The sequence below is a fragment of the Notechis scutatus genome, chromosome 1, assembly GCF_049901735.1.
Source record: "Notechis scutatus isolate UNSWTSFEM ecotype Mainland chromosome 1, rNotScu1.2, whole genome shotgun sequence".
Classification (NCBI taxonomy): Eukaryota; Metazoa; Chordata; class Lepidosauria; order Squamata; family Elapidae; genus Notechis; species Notechis scutatus.
Genome location: NC_142009.1, coordinates 25,923,312 through 25,941,320, shown reverse-complemented (window position 1 = coordinate 25,941,320; position 18,009 = coordinate 25,923,312). Strand labels below are relative to the sequence as shown.

Genomic DNA, 18,009 nt, shown 5'->3' with positions numbered 1-18,009 from the left:
GGGGCGAGCAGAGGACTGCCTGCAGGGGGAGGAGTTTGCGGGCGTTGGGCGGGGCCAGCCCCAGCCCTCCTTGCCACCCACCTGTGTCTGCTGGAGTCCGGACCTCTCGACGGCGAAAACAACGGCAGCAGAAGCCCAAGAGAGAAGAGCTTTGGTTGGGGGGCCCGTCAAATTCAGGCCGCCGCAGCCAACCACCCTGGTGATGGAGCTCCCTACCTTAGCCAGTGGGGACCCCTCCGAGACCGCCCGCCTGGTGGCCAGCCAAAGCAGCCGCAGCTCCGATAGTCTTCGCCTGAAGAGGTGAGACAGCCCCGCAGAGCAGCCCTTTTCCTTCTGCCACCGATTCTCCTGCCCGCTATTCTCACCCCCCCTCTACCCCTGCCGAGTCCTGCCCTGCCAGAGAGCCCTGGGCTCCGTCCGGGCCCATCCGAGCCAAGCGGAAGGAAAGGGCCGGAGTTCTCTGAAGGACGTTCGGTTTCATTCTTGTTCGGGGGAAGCTTCGCTCCCTCGGGAGGATCGTGATTTCCAGCAAGCGGCCAGTTACCGAAGGTTCCTCCTGTCTCCCTCCCTACCTCTCCGTGCGTGCCCCCTCCTCTCTTCCATCCTCTACGGTGAGGTTGGCCCCCTCCGCTTTTCCTCGACGGTTAACGGCAACTTTGCTCGCCCAGAGCTTTTCCCTCTCTTCCCACGGCAGCTGACTCCCCCCGCCCCCACCTCCGCTTGCTGTCTTTCCTCTCCTTCCGAGATCCCTGCAGCCCAGGATCCCTGCAACCCCCACACAGGACGTGCTTTTTGATTCCTGCTGTTCAACAACCCCGCATCCTCCCTTGATGGCTTTCTACTTGTGGGGTGCAGGGGAAGGGAGCCCCATTTCATTACAGGTGGGAGGAGAACTGGTCCAGGCAGTGAGAAGGAAGAGATCAAAGGAAGAGGGTTTTGGAGATGAAGGCTGCTTTGGATGGATTTTTGGTCTGCAGCCTGCCTTTTCTCTGTTTCCTAGTGTTCCTCTGGAAAAGGTAGGGGGCAAAATGAATCTGCTCCTAGTGTGGGCTCAAGGAACTCCAAGGGGCCTTTTCTTGCAGTTGCTGCATTAATGCCCCTCATTCTTCCTGCCCTGCACCAAAAGCAGTTGATTATTGCTCAGTGGAAAACTGGCAGTGAGGTGGGAGGAAGGAATGGATTCTGCCTGCCCTTCTGCTGCCTCTGCCCTCCGTGGACAAGACCCCTTTTCAAACACCTCACCTAAGAGCTGGGGTGGGGGAGGAAAGAAGGAACCCTGTTTGCATGCTGCTCTATACAGAAGAGGAACCACTGACTAGTTGGACCAGCTGAAATGACCCATTTTCTGAATCACATAATACCAGAAGCATAAAGGGGCTACATTTGCATAATACACTAAGACTGCACAAAACAAAAACATAAGCAACATTAACATCAAATTTAAAGTAACCAAGCTCCGTAGGTTGCACAAATGCAGCCATTCTTTTTTAATTCAATCTGCTTCGCCTACTGTCAACATAGTCCTTCAGTTTAACTACATTGGGAATGGAAGGCCACCTTCCAGAGGCAAATTTGTGGAGGAGGTTAGTGAGTTATCCCTTACTTGCTATCCCTTCCCGTTTGCTGTTCTGGTTGCTCCTTTGATAGGCAGGGTGGCTGCTTAGCTTTCTACCCATCTGCCTCCATATTTCTGTTGGATGCCAGGCACAGCTGAGCAGTGGGCTGGTAAAGTCTGCTCTTTGGGACTGTCACTGTTTCCCTTCTGCCTTCTTTCCTTGCTTGCATTTGAGGAGGGAGCAGGCACTTGAACCCAACAACAACCTTCATCCTTTCTTCAGATTAGCCAGGCCTAGTCAGAGAAAGAAGCTTTGAAGGTCATTAGGGTCAATTGTCCTGGAAGGACAAGACCATCTCTTCCATCTCCTCAGTGAATCTCATTTGGATGTAGAAAAGTTGGCTGTGCTCAGGCTGAGTAGGCGAATTGTGTAGACATGGACATTTTCTGTTTCCAGGGTGTTCTGAGGAAAACTCTCTGGATTTCTAAATCCTTGAATAGCTAATGTCATTTTTGTGATTTCCTGCCTCAAATTAGGCGCAAGTTGAATTGTTGGTTTTCAATAATAATGACTACAGGGAGACACAAAAAAGGAAGCTCTATACATGAAAATAATGGTTTATACACTGAACTACTAGCTATCCAACCCTTTAGCTGAGACAACCAGTGATTCTATTATATAAAATTCATTATTTCCCCCATTGTTATAAGCTACGCAGAACATATGAATTACAGTATTGGCTTTCTAATGGAAATATCTAGGATTTCTTGCAAAAAATAACATCGACTTTCTGCCTTTTTCCTCTTCCAGTTGTATTAAAAACCCAGACTGGATGTGCTTCCCTCCCACTGGGGGAAAATGTTGAATAATTTCTACCCCTTATAGATGTCTTCTTGAGCCACTGACATAATTGCATCAGAATGTGACCAATTTGCAAGGCACAGCCTTTAATTAAATGCTGAAAAGTTGTGCTTCACAGCTCTCATCCAGATTAATGCATAGGCCTTTTGGATAATCAGAGAATCTAGGCACATGCTAGCATTGGAAATGTTGGGGGGAGGTTTGAAAAAAGTTTTTTTTTAACAGCAATGTCTACAAGTGTAGTTCCCCTTTATTATCACCCCAATATTCCCTCCCCCCAATACAATCATAAGAATTTTTCACAGGGCATGCTTAACCTAATCGGGCAACTTCAAAGGCTACATTTAATTACGGTACTTCTAACCTTGGTTAATTTGTTGTTAAAACTCCCTGGACTGAGTTAACTCAGCTGAGTTTAGTTATGGGTCTGCCCCCCAAAATAAGTTAATTCAGCAACAGGTTAATTGATGCATTTATTTATTTAAATTTATTATGTTCAGATAGCTATGAGGAAGAGCTAAATAACTATGGACTTGGAAGTAACTTGAATCACACCCCTCAAACTGTTTTGGTGCTTTGAACAGAATGAAATTTTTGTATACCTTAATCCTTAGGCACTGTCACGCACAAAACTAACCAAAACTAATCCTATTAAACCCTATCCCATTTAGTTTAGTATGCTGATGCTTCGAGAAACACGACGGTCTCGCTAGTTACCCGCCACTTATTCATTGTTTGGAGCGTTGAGCAGCGAACCAGGACGGAGGAGTTCGTCTTTTAAGTTCGACCTGATATGGACCGAAATCGGCGACGGGGCTTTTGCAGTCTCCGAGCCAGGCTTTAAGTTCTGCCCGTCTGATGGTTCAGCTTCGATGCAAAAGGAACAGGCGGGGCGTTAGGCGCTGCTGCGGCTCCTCCGACCGACCGACCGACCGGCTGTGGAATAAATGGCGTCGGGAGCTGGAGTGCAGAGGCCGGGCATTGCAGGAAAGCTCTCCAGAAGAAAAGGCGAGGCCGCGATGGGAGACGGGGCGGGGGCTCTCTTGCGCAGGAGGGCCGAGCGCAACTGGGCTAACCCACCACTGAGATATTTCAGACCATTTGTGAGAGTGACGATAGGATTTGAAACTAGACTTCCAGCTCCCTTCACTGGGCCGCTCTGCCCGCGAAGGCAGGGCAGGCCCTGGGCCCTACTGGGCCCATGAAAACTTCCGAGCCTACGTTGCGAAACGTGAGGGAAGGAAACCGACGGTCGGTCTTGCTCCAGGGTTACTCGGGGAGGAGGCCCCTTCCGAAGTATAATTATCTGAAATAATCAGAGGAAATGGGAAAAAACCCAATTAAGATAGAAAGACAAGATTCATTTCAGTATTTCTCCACAGATTCCCTGCTATTGGACCTTGACCAGGAAGGGCAAAAAGGATGAAGGGAAAAAGAAAACCGACTGTTGAAGCCCACAGCAAACAATACCAGCCGGATAATTTTGGTCTTTGTTATTGATCTGTATCCAGGCTTCCTTTAAAGTATATGAGTACAGCATGTGCCTCCTGGACTAGTCCCTGCAGTTTTCTTGGGAACATTTTCTGAAGTGGTTTGCCACTGTCTGCTGATCAGCTCAAAGTCACCTATTTGGCTTTGTGCCCAAGTCCTGGAGTCTCCCAGTTTCTAGTTTGATGCCTTAACCTCTGCAAATTGGTTCTCTCCCTCTAAAACCCTAGGGAAATAAATCCTAGCAGATATTATGTCCTGAGTCTGATTTGTTTTGAGTTGTTGAACAAGGGAGGAAATGCTCCTTTAATTTGTTCCAGCTAAAGATTACTTAAGTCTGTATTACTGAGGAGAGAAGAAAGCAAAGTTACGGGGACAGGGCAAAAAGAAAGAGGAGGGAAAAAATGCATATTAAGCATATTTTCATCCTCCTCAATGCAAGTAAAGGAGTTGGAGCTAATCCAAAGCCTACCCTGGAAGTCAACAAGAAAGGGGGGTTGGGGTTGTGGGGGAAGTGCCCAAATTAACTGAATCAGGTCCCCCTACACCTGATTCATGGCCATAGAAAACCCTGGACAGAAGACAGTCTCTATGTGACATGATGTGAATATACTGTTGGAGCTAATCCAAAACCTATCTGAGCTACATATCTTCTAATTCTTGATTTCTAAGTGAATGCCAACACACTTGAAATGTAGTGAATCTTCTGAGAACACAGCCATTGTGGGACCCCTCAGATTGTTACCCTTGGTAGAGGAGCATATGAGTTGCAGTCCCTTACTCAGGTTGCCTGGAAGTTCCTGTAGTATGAAAGTGGTTAGACAGTCATAGAGGAATGTAAAATGTGTGGTTTCTGCTAAGGATTGGCTTGAGTCCTTCCACTCCCTCTTGACTGCCCAGGTGTTGAAGCATATCCAGCTGAAAGTTTTGCTGGAGGCTTGCTTGCATTTGCTCCTGGGTTAAACTCTCTTTTGAAGAGCCCTTGACATGTGCAGCTGCCATGGCAAAACCTCATGAGATGTATTGGGGATTTTCAGCTCTTGTTGGGGCAGAGAATTGAGTTGGCTTAAAATTGGTAGAAGATTACTGAGCCATCCCTTGCTATTAATTATCCATCTGGATGACTGAAATGTATTATTAGCATCTGCCTTCCCTGGCTGAGTGCTTATGAAAGACACTGCCAAGTTCCAAATAAATATAGGGTGGCGAATATCAGAGCCACGATTACACTTGTGTTATATCACATGCTTCTGCAGGGATCAGCCAAAATCATTCCATGTTATCCAGCATTCTGCCTCCTGCAGCGGTCAGGCTAATATCTCTGAGAGACTCACAAATAGGGCAGGAAGATGGGCTGAGGGAGCTTACATGGTAAGACTCTGGGCCTAGCCACCACTGAGGTCAGCAGCTTTGATTCACAGGTCGATTCCCATGAGCGAATAAAATTGCAGAGGGACAAGAAAGGAGCCCCCCCCATTTGCCTATTGGCAGTCAGGCGTCCCACAGGTAAAGATAACACCACCCGAAAAATTCCTTTCACAGAGACAGCCAGACACCTCAGTGATCCCTGGCTAACATGTGCCATACGTTAAATAAAAAATAAAGGGCAGGAAGTCAAGTCGTTCCTAGTGTGCATCCATCTTCCTCCTAATTGGTTCAGTTTGCTAGGTACCTTAACTGGGGCAGTTCAAGATCTAATAAAGTTTGTAGAATATTATATCTTATAAACTTGAATATATATCTGTAGATGGAGGGAAGAAAGAGAGTAGTAATGTTATTCAAACCCTTCCCCTTAGCTAGTTTATTATTTCATGTATTATGCAATCTCATAAAATAAGTTAATTCTATCAATAGGTTAACCTATGTAGCCAATGTGTATTGCTCATTTGTTTGTGGTTCTTATCGGTAGTTTTAATTGGTATAGCTATTTCTCCATAAAACCAGAATGTGAGCATATATAACTGTATTGCTCTCACCAGAATCCAGTGGGCTGGATTTCTGCTCAAGCCTTCATCAGATTTGCCTTGTTATTTTTTTCATTCTTGCTGGATATTGGATTAACACCATTGCAACACTAGAGGGGGCAGGATTGATGTGGACTTCTGGCATCAGTGCTCCTTGGTGCTCTTTGAGCTTGTTTTCTTTCAGAGTTTCATGTCAATCCTTCCCCCCCCCCCCCAACACTTTATTGGGTTTTCCATTTATACATAATACCATTACTAATTGAACAATACTGTGACAATACATATATATTTATACATCCTATGCAATCTTTCAATACACACTACTTCCACACCCTCATAACTATTGTATATATTATTTACATTTTCTATTATGTCTATTGTCAATCCAGATATACCGTGTTTCCCATATTGCATTGTATTCCATGTCAGCTTTCCCTTTTAGTTCCATAGTTAATTTATCCATTTCCACGCACTCAAAAGATTTTTTTAATTATTAAACCTTCGGGAGGTATGGTGTTTTTCTTCCAGTACTGTGCATAGGAAATCCTGGCTGCTGTTATTGTAATATAAGATATTTTGTCTTTCTATTATAGTTTCTTTTAATTATTCCTAAAAGGAATAGTTCCAGGATGAAATCAATTTTGTTTTTAGTTAACTCCTCTAACCACATGTAAATCACTTTCCAATATTTCTTTGCTTCGGGGCATGACCACCAAGAATGAAAGAAGGTACCTTGTTGATATCCACACTTCCAGCAATTTGGTTTTAGATTTGGGTAGATCTTAGCCAATCGTGAAGGTGCCATACACCAACAATAGAACATTTTGTGTTGGTTTTCTTTGTAAGCCGCCAATTTTGTTATTTTATGTCAATCCTAAACTACAAATATTTTCCTTTATTAGTACTTCTGGCATCTGGCCCAGATGGAGGGTTCTTTTGATGGCCCAATATTTTTTCAGTTTGTTTGCAGGTTCTCAAGATGTCTTTCATAACCCGCCCTCAGAAAATGGCCGTGCAAATATATCCATGGTGGGTCTCAAGATGGAGCCGTGTGTGGTCCCCCATTGTCACCTTATGCCATGTTCCATCACTCAAAGTCAACAGAAACATCAGGCTCAGCGGAAACTCAGCATTGCCTGTCTGGTCTGCTTTCTCTTCATGGTTGGAGAAGTTATAGGTCAGTTTTGTCAAAAGATATAATAGATCTGTCTGTCCTATTTATTAATTTATTAATCATCCGCATTTATCAAAACACATTGAACCTAGTTGTTGAATTAGCTCCTTTTCTGGATTCACCCAACTCATTAAACCATAAATTGACTAAAGGCCTCTGTATAACACATGAAGTGATATACAATAAAACATGATTATCTTATCAACCAATTTAGCAAGTTGTGCACATACTTACACTAGGTTTTAATTGACCTGTCTCCATCTATGCTTTTAAAATCCCAGGGGGTCTGTCTGTTTGCCTTCCAGGTGGATACCTGGCACATAGTCTGGCCATCATGACAGATGCAGCCCACCTGTTGACAGATATGGGCAGTATGGGTGTCAGCCTCTTTTCACTCTGGGTCTCTACTCGCCCAGCCACCAAAACCATGAGCTTCGGCTGGCACCGCTCAGGTACGTTCTTTCAATAGCTGATCAATGAAAACATCTCCCATCATTCAAACAGGTTAGAACCTTTCTCTGACATTAGCAGAAAGCTGAAGCATGTTTTTTACACTGGAAGCTAGAGAACAATCTAGAGAATAATTTGTTTAGCCAGGAGTCAGTCATGGAGAGATGGTTGCATTAATAAGCAGCTACATATGGCTTTTAGCATATAAAAGGAAAGTTTTGCCTGAAGAGATTAGGACATTAGAATAACCGAATTGGCCTTTTATAGGAAAGTCTGAATGGAATGTACATTTCTCAAAAACTCTAAAATATTTGTTCATGAAAAAGTCCTTAGACAACAGACATTTGTCCCTGGCTTCATCTGAGGGCTATTCACACCAACCTCTGCCTGTTTTCCATTGACAAAATGAATGAATGTTGAAAGATAATCTTTCTGATCAGAGTCTTTTTTAAGATTGGTATTGGTTTGGGACAGAATGTTTGCTGTATTCCTTCCTTCTCATATATTTACATTTATTTGTTTTACTTCCTTGAACAATAATAGAAATCCATCTGAAACATACTTTTGTGAGTACTGCCGTCCCGTATCTAGGGTCTGGGATTGTTGTCCCCCTTTTTAAAAAAATACTTGTCCATACAGTGTCTCAATATATGCAACTATGGTACTCACTTCTCTGTGAATGCTTTTTCCCCTATTATCCACTCTGCTTTTCCCTGTTTTTTTGACAAAATAATTATACCAATTAAAAGAAAAAACAGCATTTGAACATACGGTGAAGCATTTTCAAAAGAAACATATGTTTGTGTGAAAGACTAGAAGGAATTAATTTATCCCTTTTGAACCATTACAAAGCAGTGTGAGGGCAAAATACTTAGAAAAAAACAAGGTAGAGCTATGTGCAATTTACAATTATTTTCAATTGTATAAATTACTTATTGAGAACCAGTTTGGTTAAGACATCAGGTAAGAAACAGGAGACTGTGAGTTCTAATCTTGTCTCCGGAACAAAATGTCAATGGATATTCTCATTCTGGTCAAGGTTGTTCCAAAGGTGCCTTTCCCCCCCAAATGACAACTGGACTTTCTTGTTTTTTCTTTGAAAACTTTTGCTTCTCATCCAACAAGCTTCTTTAGTTCTGAAGGCACAAAGTCTCACACCTTGGACCAATCACTTTCTCTTAGTCCCAGGAAGGAGATAATTGCACACCATTTCTGAAAAACCTTGCCACAAAAACTGCAGGGACTTGTCCAGGTAATTTCCAGGAATCAGTCATGATTGAACAGAAGAAACAAAAAGGATTACCTGTAAGCTGCTTGAGAGACTTGTTATCCTGAAATGTAGAATTTAAAATAAATCAACTTAAGTTGAAGAAAAGTGATTTCTATTTTATCTTGCATCAACTTTATAGGCTGATGAAAATCGATGGGCTCAATTTCATCCAATTTAGATTTATAGCAAATGTTATTTCTCCACTATTCCCCACTCTTTTGTGAGTACAAAACAATGATATAATAAACTTGGCTTCCTCACCAGTCCATTTTCTATTTCTATTTATCAAATTTAAAAACCACCCATCTCACAGAGTGATTCTATTATGGCAATAGAGTCAATAATAAAATATGTTGCCCAATCGTGGGAGCGTGTCCATTACAGGCCCTCAGAATTATTTTCTCCTCAGGTTTTTATTGTTGTTTCTTTTTGGCACATCATCTAGTAACCCATGTGGCATGGATATGGTAGATCTGATGTCACTTTGCCTTATTGCAGTTTGGAACTCTGTAGGGGCTTCTCTAAAATTACTAATAACTACTTCTTTGAGTTGTTTCAAGTATATAGTTGTATCAGTGATAGTATCTAGATAACTTATTTTCTCATGGTTTTTTTTTCTTTCTTATTGCCTTTGATTTTTCCAACTATCAGGATTTTCTCCACTATCAGAAAGGTCTTTTCACATTGTGTTACCTATTTCAACATTAACTTTCTTATTAATCTGTGTCCAGCGTTCCATCTGATTTTACTTCCTGTGGTATTGAATGATGTATTCTCGTTACCCAAAGTATTCCCAATCAATTTTTACAGCTTTCATAGCCATAACATTGGAGAGCCATGGGCTTGATCATGCAGACTTGTTATTTCTTCACATTAATATTTTGCCTAAACTTGTCTTTCTCCCAAGGAGGTTATATCTCTTAATTTCATGGCTATAGTCACCTGAACATAATAAAAATGCCCAAACAGTTATCTTTTTGGACCTTCCCTTGCCTTTTTTTTGGCTATCTATCAGTTATTATCAATATAAACCCAAGTACTCCTGCTTCTTCTGAATTGTACATTTGGCAGTTCTCGTTCCATATATTGCTGAAACTCAGATTTCAAATCTGGAGCATTAGCTAATAAATGCAATTGTTCACTAAATACAACTGATTAGGGAATGTAAGGTTGAAGAGGAAAATCATAACATAAGGCTACTTAAATCTTCAGCTACCGGTAGTAATGAAATGAGTGGTCATTTTTATACTTGTGATTATACTGGTAGCATCACCCATCAATTGTAGAAATGATATAAAGCCTATCTATTTCATTGTTATTTTGACATTGTGACTAGGTGACACTCACATATGCAAATGATCTAAGGAGAGCTTGGCAATTGCCAGGGCACTACAAAACATTTCTACATGCAAGTAGGGAAAGGGCCAGTGTGAAAATTTAAATCAGGGGTGTCCAACCTTGGCAACTTTAAGACTTGTGGACTTCAACTCCCAAAATTCCTCAGCCACAGCTTTGTTGGCTGAGGAATTCTGGGAGTTGAAGTCCACAAGTCTTAAAGTTGCCAAGGTTGGACACCCCTGATTTAAACTAACCTGTAGATTCTCCCCAATTTTTCTCCAAATAATTTTGAACAGAGCCAAGATGAGATCTAAGTTTTGCCCTTTTGGTGTGAAATTAATGCCAGTCTAATGGCAGTCAGCATTACTATTCCCCGAGCAGCTTGCAGAAAGATCAGGTTAGAAAATGGTCAAGATAGTCAGGGAACCTAAACAGCAGCTTTCTTTTTTCTCACAGAAACACTGGGTGCCTTGGCTTCTGTCCTCTCTATCTGGATCGTTACAGGAGTGCTGGTCTACTTAGCTTCAGCCCGCATAATTAGCAACGACTATGAGATTGAAGCTTCTGTGATGCTGGGTACTTCAGCCTGTGCAGTGGGAGTGAACATCATGTAAGGATTACTAGGATGGGGAAAATATTTGACTATTAACTCTGTGAGGAGGTAACTTTGATTATCAGGTAGAGTGACTATGTGGGATCGATTAAGCAAGCTAACTTCTATTGCAAGCTGTCAGCCATATACTCCACTGATTGCATGTTGAAGGGGTCTATTATGAGCAGACAGGTCCTGTCTGTGGCCATCAGAAATTTGTTCTACTTCTCTTTATGATGCCACTCACTGCATTTGAGGGGTTTTGTTGATATTTCCAGAATTATTTGGTTGGTTTGATTGAAAAGAAACTTCCGGTGGTCTTTTGATCTGATTTTGCTGGAAGCCACTTCCCTTCACTGGTCATCTTTACAAAATGACTTTTCCCAAAGCTGTTGCTTTTTAATCCTTCAAGATGCTGGAGATTATGCTGATCCTATCAGGCAGGATTCTACCTAGGGTTTCTGCTTCCTGCAGAGCAATTCTAAAATATTAGCTAAACAACTATATATCCAAATAAAATATGTGCATATCTGAAAGATGTCCTATTTTGCTTGGTTGCTCTAAAAGCACTGATTACGATATGCCCTTAAGGGTCTATACTATAGCTGCTACATTTTGACTATGATTATTTTGTAATTAAATGATATCACCACTATGAATATGATATATATGCTAGTACAGTTGTCTGAACCGATTGGTGAAGAAATAGGAACTCTAGGTAGAAGAGGGTTTGCTGTGATGGATGGGATTTTTAGAATTGTTTGGTGATAAATAGAGACAAAGATGACCTTAGTTACCACTCTTTAAATTCTCCACAGCATGGTCTACCTTCTGCATCAGTCAGGCTCTGCACATAGTCATGGATTCAGCACAAGAGGCTATGAACAGATTGAGGACAGCCCTCATGGCCTCTCCATTCCCACCCATGACAACACCAGTGTCCGAGCGGCTTTTGTACATGTGGTAGGGGACCTACTTCAAAGCATTGGGGTCTTTGTGGCTGCCACTGTCATCTATTTCAAGGTATGAAGGACCAGGGTATGATAATTAATACAATATGCCGTTTCTTTTTTCCCCTAAATGAAGACCTCCCTTATTAGCATCTCCCTCCATTACTTCTACTTTCCCCCCAGCCTGAGACAATAGTTGTGCAGAAAAGTAGACGTAGAATCCCAGCGCAACTAAAGTCACCAAGGAGATAAATAGTGTGAATAAACAACTGATGGAAGAAACAGCTCTTCCTCACACATTGCAAAAGAATCTATGATTGGGCCAGATATCTTTGCCCTAATGGTGAATCTGATTGGGAGATCAGGCTCAGGGAAACAAAGATGCAAGTATCTGATACATTTTTCTTCTAAAATTTACCTCCATTTCATTTGCTGTACATGCAAATGTTCAGTGGAAGAGATATCAAGTTCCTATCCAGACTACTTGGGAGAAGATGGACCCAGAAACTCCTAGTAATTATACTCATTTACATATAGGGGCAATACTTTCTCTCTGTGTATAGAGGACACTCTTGGAATTTTAAGTGTACTCCCACAAAATGTGCATCCATGATTGGCTGACTAGTAACAGAATACCAAATTGCATAACAGGAATCTAAAAGAAAACAAACTTACCAATGAATTTAATGATGGATGCGTGTTTAAAGAGAGCAAAATATTTTTAAATAGAATTAAAATAACCATGAAACAAAATTTCAGTGTAGCATAGAAAACCCAGTTACCTTCAGATAAATTGTTTGCACTAAGTTTAGGTCTACTGTATTCAATCTGGGCTACTATTCCATCAGAATGGCAGCTATTTAATGATCATATGAATTTTTATAGCTCAGATATAACAATGTTAACAAAGATCAAAATATATAAACATTCTACTGAGAACCTTGGCTGTAAAAAAAAACTAAGGGGATTGTGTGACTGCTTGTCCTTTTCCTTTGCAAAACCAACCCAGGGTGTAAGAATTGGGAGATAAGTACCAGGATGCTTCATACTATCTGCCATTCCCTCTCCTTTTTTGCAGCCCCAATGTAAGATTGCTGACCCAGTGAGTACTTTCCTCTTCTCAATCTTTGTGCTGGGCTCCACTTTAACCATCCTTCGTGATGTCTTTCGAGTACTGATGGAAGGTAAGTTGTTTTTCACAGCTGCAAGGGGGCTACATTACAGGGGGATGGACATTGTTAAAATAATTCTAGAATGATTCTTGCAGGTAATCAATGTTATTATAGGAAATTATTAATAATTTACAGTGGTTTCTGTACAATTAACAGTGTAAGTGGATAGTATAAGTGTATTGAAAGCTATGGGCAATGATGGCAAGAGCAAAGGAATTTTCCTTAAGTACATTGAAGAAGAAAATAATGACATAAATCTCTTTAGTTATGTATGTCAAAAGGTGAAGAAAGGAGAAACCACCAGAGGGTCTGTTCATAAGTTGGCCTTTAGATATCTTGCCTCAAGTGGCAAATGTTTAGAAATAAACTATTAAGACTTTTGGAATAAGAAAATAAGGCAGAGTCTTGTGTTGATCAAAGTATAAGATGAAGAAATTATCTTGATGATGATGATGATCAACTACCTACAATTAGTTACCATACAATAAGTGGGATAATTTCCAGTGGGATCTATAACAAAACAGTGCACCTGTGTTGCACGCAGTCCTATTGACATGCTCCACTTTAGAGCTCTTGGCAATTAGAATAGAATAGAATTTTTTATTGGCCAAGTGTGATTGGACACATAAGGAATTTGTCTTGGTGCATATGCTCTCAGCGTACATAAAACTAGTCCTACCTACTGCAAGATATTATAGGCTGCAAAAAAATCGAACTGGCAGTCTATTCCTGCTTCCTGTTTTTTTTAATTTTCCAACTGGCATTTGACATTCTATGGTACCAAAGGATATTCAGTCCTTGCTGTGCTGTTCTTTAATTGGTTTATCCATTTAAATATCTGTGGAGATTCTCAGTCATCCAGGTCATAGTTGTCTCAAAGGTGCTTTTTCAAAAGGCAACTGGACTGTTTTTTCATTGAGGAAGAAGAATAAAATGTTTTGTTTCTCATCCAAGAAACTTCATCAGTTGTGATGGCGGAGGGGGCGGGGCGGAGAATGGAAAGATAGGGACTGACAGTTGAGACTGTCCATTTAAATAAAAAGTCCTTTATCCTTCTGCAAACCTTGAAGTTTCTCAAAGGCTCCTCTTATCTTGCATTTGTCCTGATTGGCTCAAATCCTGTTTACACTTGTCACTCATGTTTGCACTTAGATGGCATTGATTTGATTGATTGGTTAGGTGCCATCAAGTCAGTGTCGACTCTTAGCAACCACATAGATGGGTTTTCTCCATAATGATCTGTCCCTAGCCTGGCTTTTCAGGTTTTCCAGTGGTACACCCATTGCCATTATAACTGAATCCATCCGGATTGCAATGGCATGATTACAGCTAAAAATTCTGAAAGCATTTGCAATTTCCTGGAAATGGCCAAGAGCCCATATCAAGGTAAGGGAGGCTCACATATGGGTTTCAAGGAGACACTAAGAGTCTATTAGCCATGGCTCTTTTCAAACTGCAGTAACAAACCAAGAATTGTATAATGGCTTTTAGATTAGTAACAGCATCAATTTCCCTCTGTTCAGGAACAGTGTTTTTTAAATAAAAAGATCATCACAGATGATGATGCCCTACTGGAATGCTTTCCTGACATATACTTATGATTACCACAATATGCAAGCTGTTTATGGGATTTCTGTTAAAATGTGTATATAATGAGAATGTTTTTAAGTGTTCACTTTTTTCTCTTTTTCTCTTTCTTTCTCTTTTCTTTTCACGTTTCTTTCTTTTTTCCTTGCTCTTTTCTGGTTTTTCTATTTGTGTATGTATTGTTGATTTGTTTTTAATTGTAAAATTAATAAAATTTGTTTAAAAAAATGTGTATAGGCCACAACTCTTTTAAAAATGGGCAATAGCATACCTGAGGCTTGTTATGCTGTTCAAACCTATGCAGCCATCACGAGTTTGTGGAAACTAGAATTTGAAACAAAGATTTGTAATTTCCACAATTCAGCAATGCTGGACACTTAAGAGTCTCAGGTCTAACTACTGGTATTTGTCTTTGATAAGAGAGCCCCATAGAATCAAGTGTGTGTCTTAGATAGTATCATTCACACATTCATTAATCATTGAGTTTTAATCATTCACACACTCATTAATCATCCATTGAAGTATGTGTTTATGTGACTTGTTGGACTTACTCAACAAATTTTAACTAAAGGCTCTGTGCAACTTGTTTATATAGAAAGTAGTTCTGCTCTCCATTGGAGGGGGCAGAACTGGAAAGTGATTTTTCTGATCAAAAATAAAATGATGTACCGGTATACTAGTCCTCTCAAATTTAAGTACAAAAATAAATGGAGCTGTGTTTTCTCAAGACTGGTCTTGATAAAATGTCGGTGCTAAGCTGCATAGTTGATGTGACAGTGCTTTCCTTAGCTTGGAGGGAAATTGCGTAGAAGATACCTCTCTTCTCCTACATCTAGTGGCTTCCTCCCAGGACCTCTGTGTAAAGTGGCTGCTTTATGGTAGGTTTGGATGGTAGGCAGTCACTTTGCACAATTGAAACAGGGACCAGAGACTTCTAAATGGGGATTGAATTGGATCCAGTTAAATGTGTGCCATTTCTTTCTGTCCTTCAGGGACACCACGAGGTGTGGAGTTCCAAGCAGTTAAGGAAACCCTGCTCTCTGTCAAAGGTGTGAAGCAGGTCCATAATCTGCACCTTTGGGCTTTAACACTCAGCCATCATGTTGTGGCTGTACACGTAGCTGTTGGTGAGTACTTTTTTCTTCTGTTCGGAGCAGCTGTAGACCATGCAGGAAATCTGCAGTCTTTCAGGGGCTTCCACACTTGGTTTATAAGGAGCATACAGGTTTAAGAATAGATGGGTTGTGGCAGAATCACATTTCTGGTCTCTGGAAAGAGAGTGAAAGCAGCACAGATTTTTTTTAAAAAATGGCATGACCAAGAATACACAGGACAGAGCCTTTCAGATTTTATTTTCTCCTAGTGTGGGTGGTTGCGATAGTGTTATTGCTACTATTGTCATCACCTCCAGAAAACCAAATATCTGAATATTTTAGAGGTTCTTTTTCAAGTTTTGAAACTATCTTAAATCTTGTTTGCAGATGTGTAAGGTCCCCATTTCATCTTTAAAATTTTCAAACCCCCCCCCTTCCCAGGTGGTTCCTGGCCTTATAAAATAGGACCCTTTACTGTCATGTCTTATCCCAAGCCTTTAGCTTTTTTCAGAAAATTGTCTTTTGTAGACTTACTTGGAGATGCAGAGGATTGAACTCGGGATGCGAAATAGGATCTCTGCTCTTCTGGCTTGGGAACTACAAATAGTAGCTTTTATTTCCCCTATAGGGGAATTCACGAGATAAGCCTGAGCCAGTTTACAACTGACCCTACTTTGACTTTTGCTTCTAGAATACGATGCTGACATGGAGGTTGTGCTGCAAGAAGCCACAGCTCTGCTACAAAGCAAGTTTGGCTTCTTCTCATGCACCATACAGGTGGAGCACTACCTGGATGACATGGCCACTTGCCACCAATGCCTGGACCCACAGGACTAAGGGGAAAGTGCTACCATGTCTACTTTTCTCTTCTCTTCAACTGCCAGTCCCAGGTGGTGCCTGGAAATCCGGGGCCAGAAGCAGGGACCAGCCCTTTTTGCCATTCACAGCAAAAGCCTCCTCTCAATGCATGTTTAACCAGCATGTGCAGGAAACGGCAAAGTACCAGGGATAATTGTCTGCCCAGCCAAGGAAGTCTCCACGGAAGAGTTGCTGGCTCAGACTTGCCTCTTCATGTTGCATTCCAGTCATGTGGGACCACAACTGCTTCCCATGTTCGTTTGCTAATTGTATTGGTGTACAAATCCAACAGAAATGGAGATCTGGTGGTAAGGGCTTTAACCATCTTTGCTCTGAGATGGAAAGCAGTCATTTTTTTTCAATTTGGGTAGCTTGGTGCTTGTTCAGGGCTTTTATTGCAACCATCTCTGTGTTTGCATGTGTTGCAGGAGTAACAAAAACTTTTCAAAATGAATGTGAAATATGAAAGCATGGGTGGAGCAACATTATTCCACTCCACCTCCTAATCCCGCAAAAGTAAAGCAAGCCCTATTTTGCCTGCAGAATGAGCAACAAAATTAGCCTCAAAAATGTCTTCTGTCCCAATGATCCCACCAAGTTATCTTTATTCCTTTTCCTGGAGAAAAGTTGATATTTGCATAGCTTTTCTGTCTAAACCAAGCTTTAAAAAGTCAGTTCTCATGTGAGTCAATCTCAGCTCCTGGTGACTCCATGGATCCATCGGTGTCATTTTCTTAGCCACAGTATAGAAATGTCTGTCTTCTTTCAGCATGGGTTTTTTTTCATGTTCTCTACTATGGTAGTCCCTACTATGGTAGTCCCTGGAGGTTTCTTGTCTAAATAATGACCAGACCTGACCTCAAAACTTATGTACATATAGAAACTACATGCTATGACAGCCAGGATGCTGTTTGCTTACAGATTATGGTTACCCAAATCTCACTTGGAGGAGCAGAAATGAAGATTCTCAAAATTATTCTACTGGATTGGTCTTTTACTGATCTGAACAAGAAAAATAGGAATTAAGTGCAAACTGATTATGTTGTATATATAATATAAATACCAAATGAAAGGATGCCTGAAGAACCATTTGACTTGGAAGACTATAGTTACTATCCATTTTTAAGATTCAGGGAAGATTGTGGGGGGGAATGGAAAAAAATATTAAGGTCATCACAGCTGCTCTTCAACAGGCAGACAGATCTCAGCAGCAAAGTTAGAGATAGTTCAGTGAAATCATCTACCTCCCGGCTCCATCTAGCATGACCAAGGTAGCTGGTTAGTTAAGAATGTTTACTTTAGTCCCCATGGCAATTTGTTTTTTCTGCAAAGTAGCTCAAGGTACCCATGTGCTCTCCAGGCAACCATCACTGGTACTGGTGGTTAAAGTAATTAAAGAAGCTGCTCCTCACAGCCACTTTCCAGAGGCCAAGTAAAGTGGCCCAAAATCTTAGTGACTAATAAAAGGTTTCTGCTACTGCTATCTGAACTTGTTCCCACACTACCACCATATGCTCAGCCCAAGTCATTTTTGCATTCACAATTTGAGTATTATGTGTATGCCTGTGTAGTGGATGTATGTATGTTTTTACTGTATAGTGTTTTTTACAGTGTATCCGGATGGTATTTTAACTATTTTAATTCAATGCTGAAAA

General features: G+C 41.2%; 1 protein-coding gene across 1 annotated transcript; it reads left to right on the top strand.

Annotated features, from left to right (window-relative positions):
• The first annotated feature begins 202 nt into the window (after window positions 1-202).
• On the top strand, window positions 203-17,692 carry SLC30A3 (solute carrier family 30 member 3). The gene is made up of 8 exons (XM_026671611.2): window positions 203-300; window positions 6,829-7,046; window positions 7,349-7,495; window positions 10,558-10,711; window positions 11,512-11,716; window positions 12,722-12,827; window positions 15,395-15,529; window positions 16,188-17,692. The coding sequence occupies exons 1-8, from the start codon at window positions 203-205 to the stop codon at window positions 16,331-16,333; spliced, it is 1,209 nt and encodes a 402-aa protein (XP_026527396.2). The 3' UTR covers window positions 16,334-17,692.
• The last annotated feature ends 317 nt before the right edge of the window (window positions 17,693-18,009 follow it).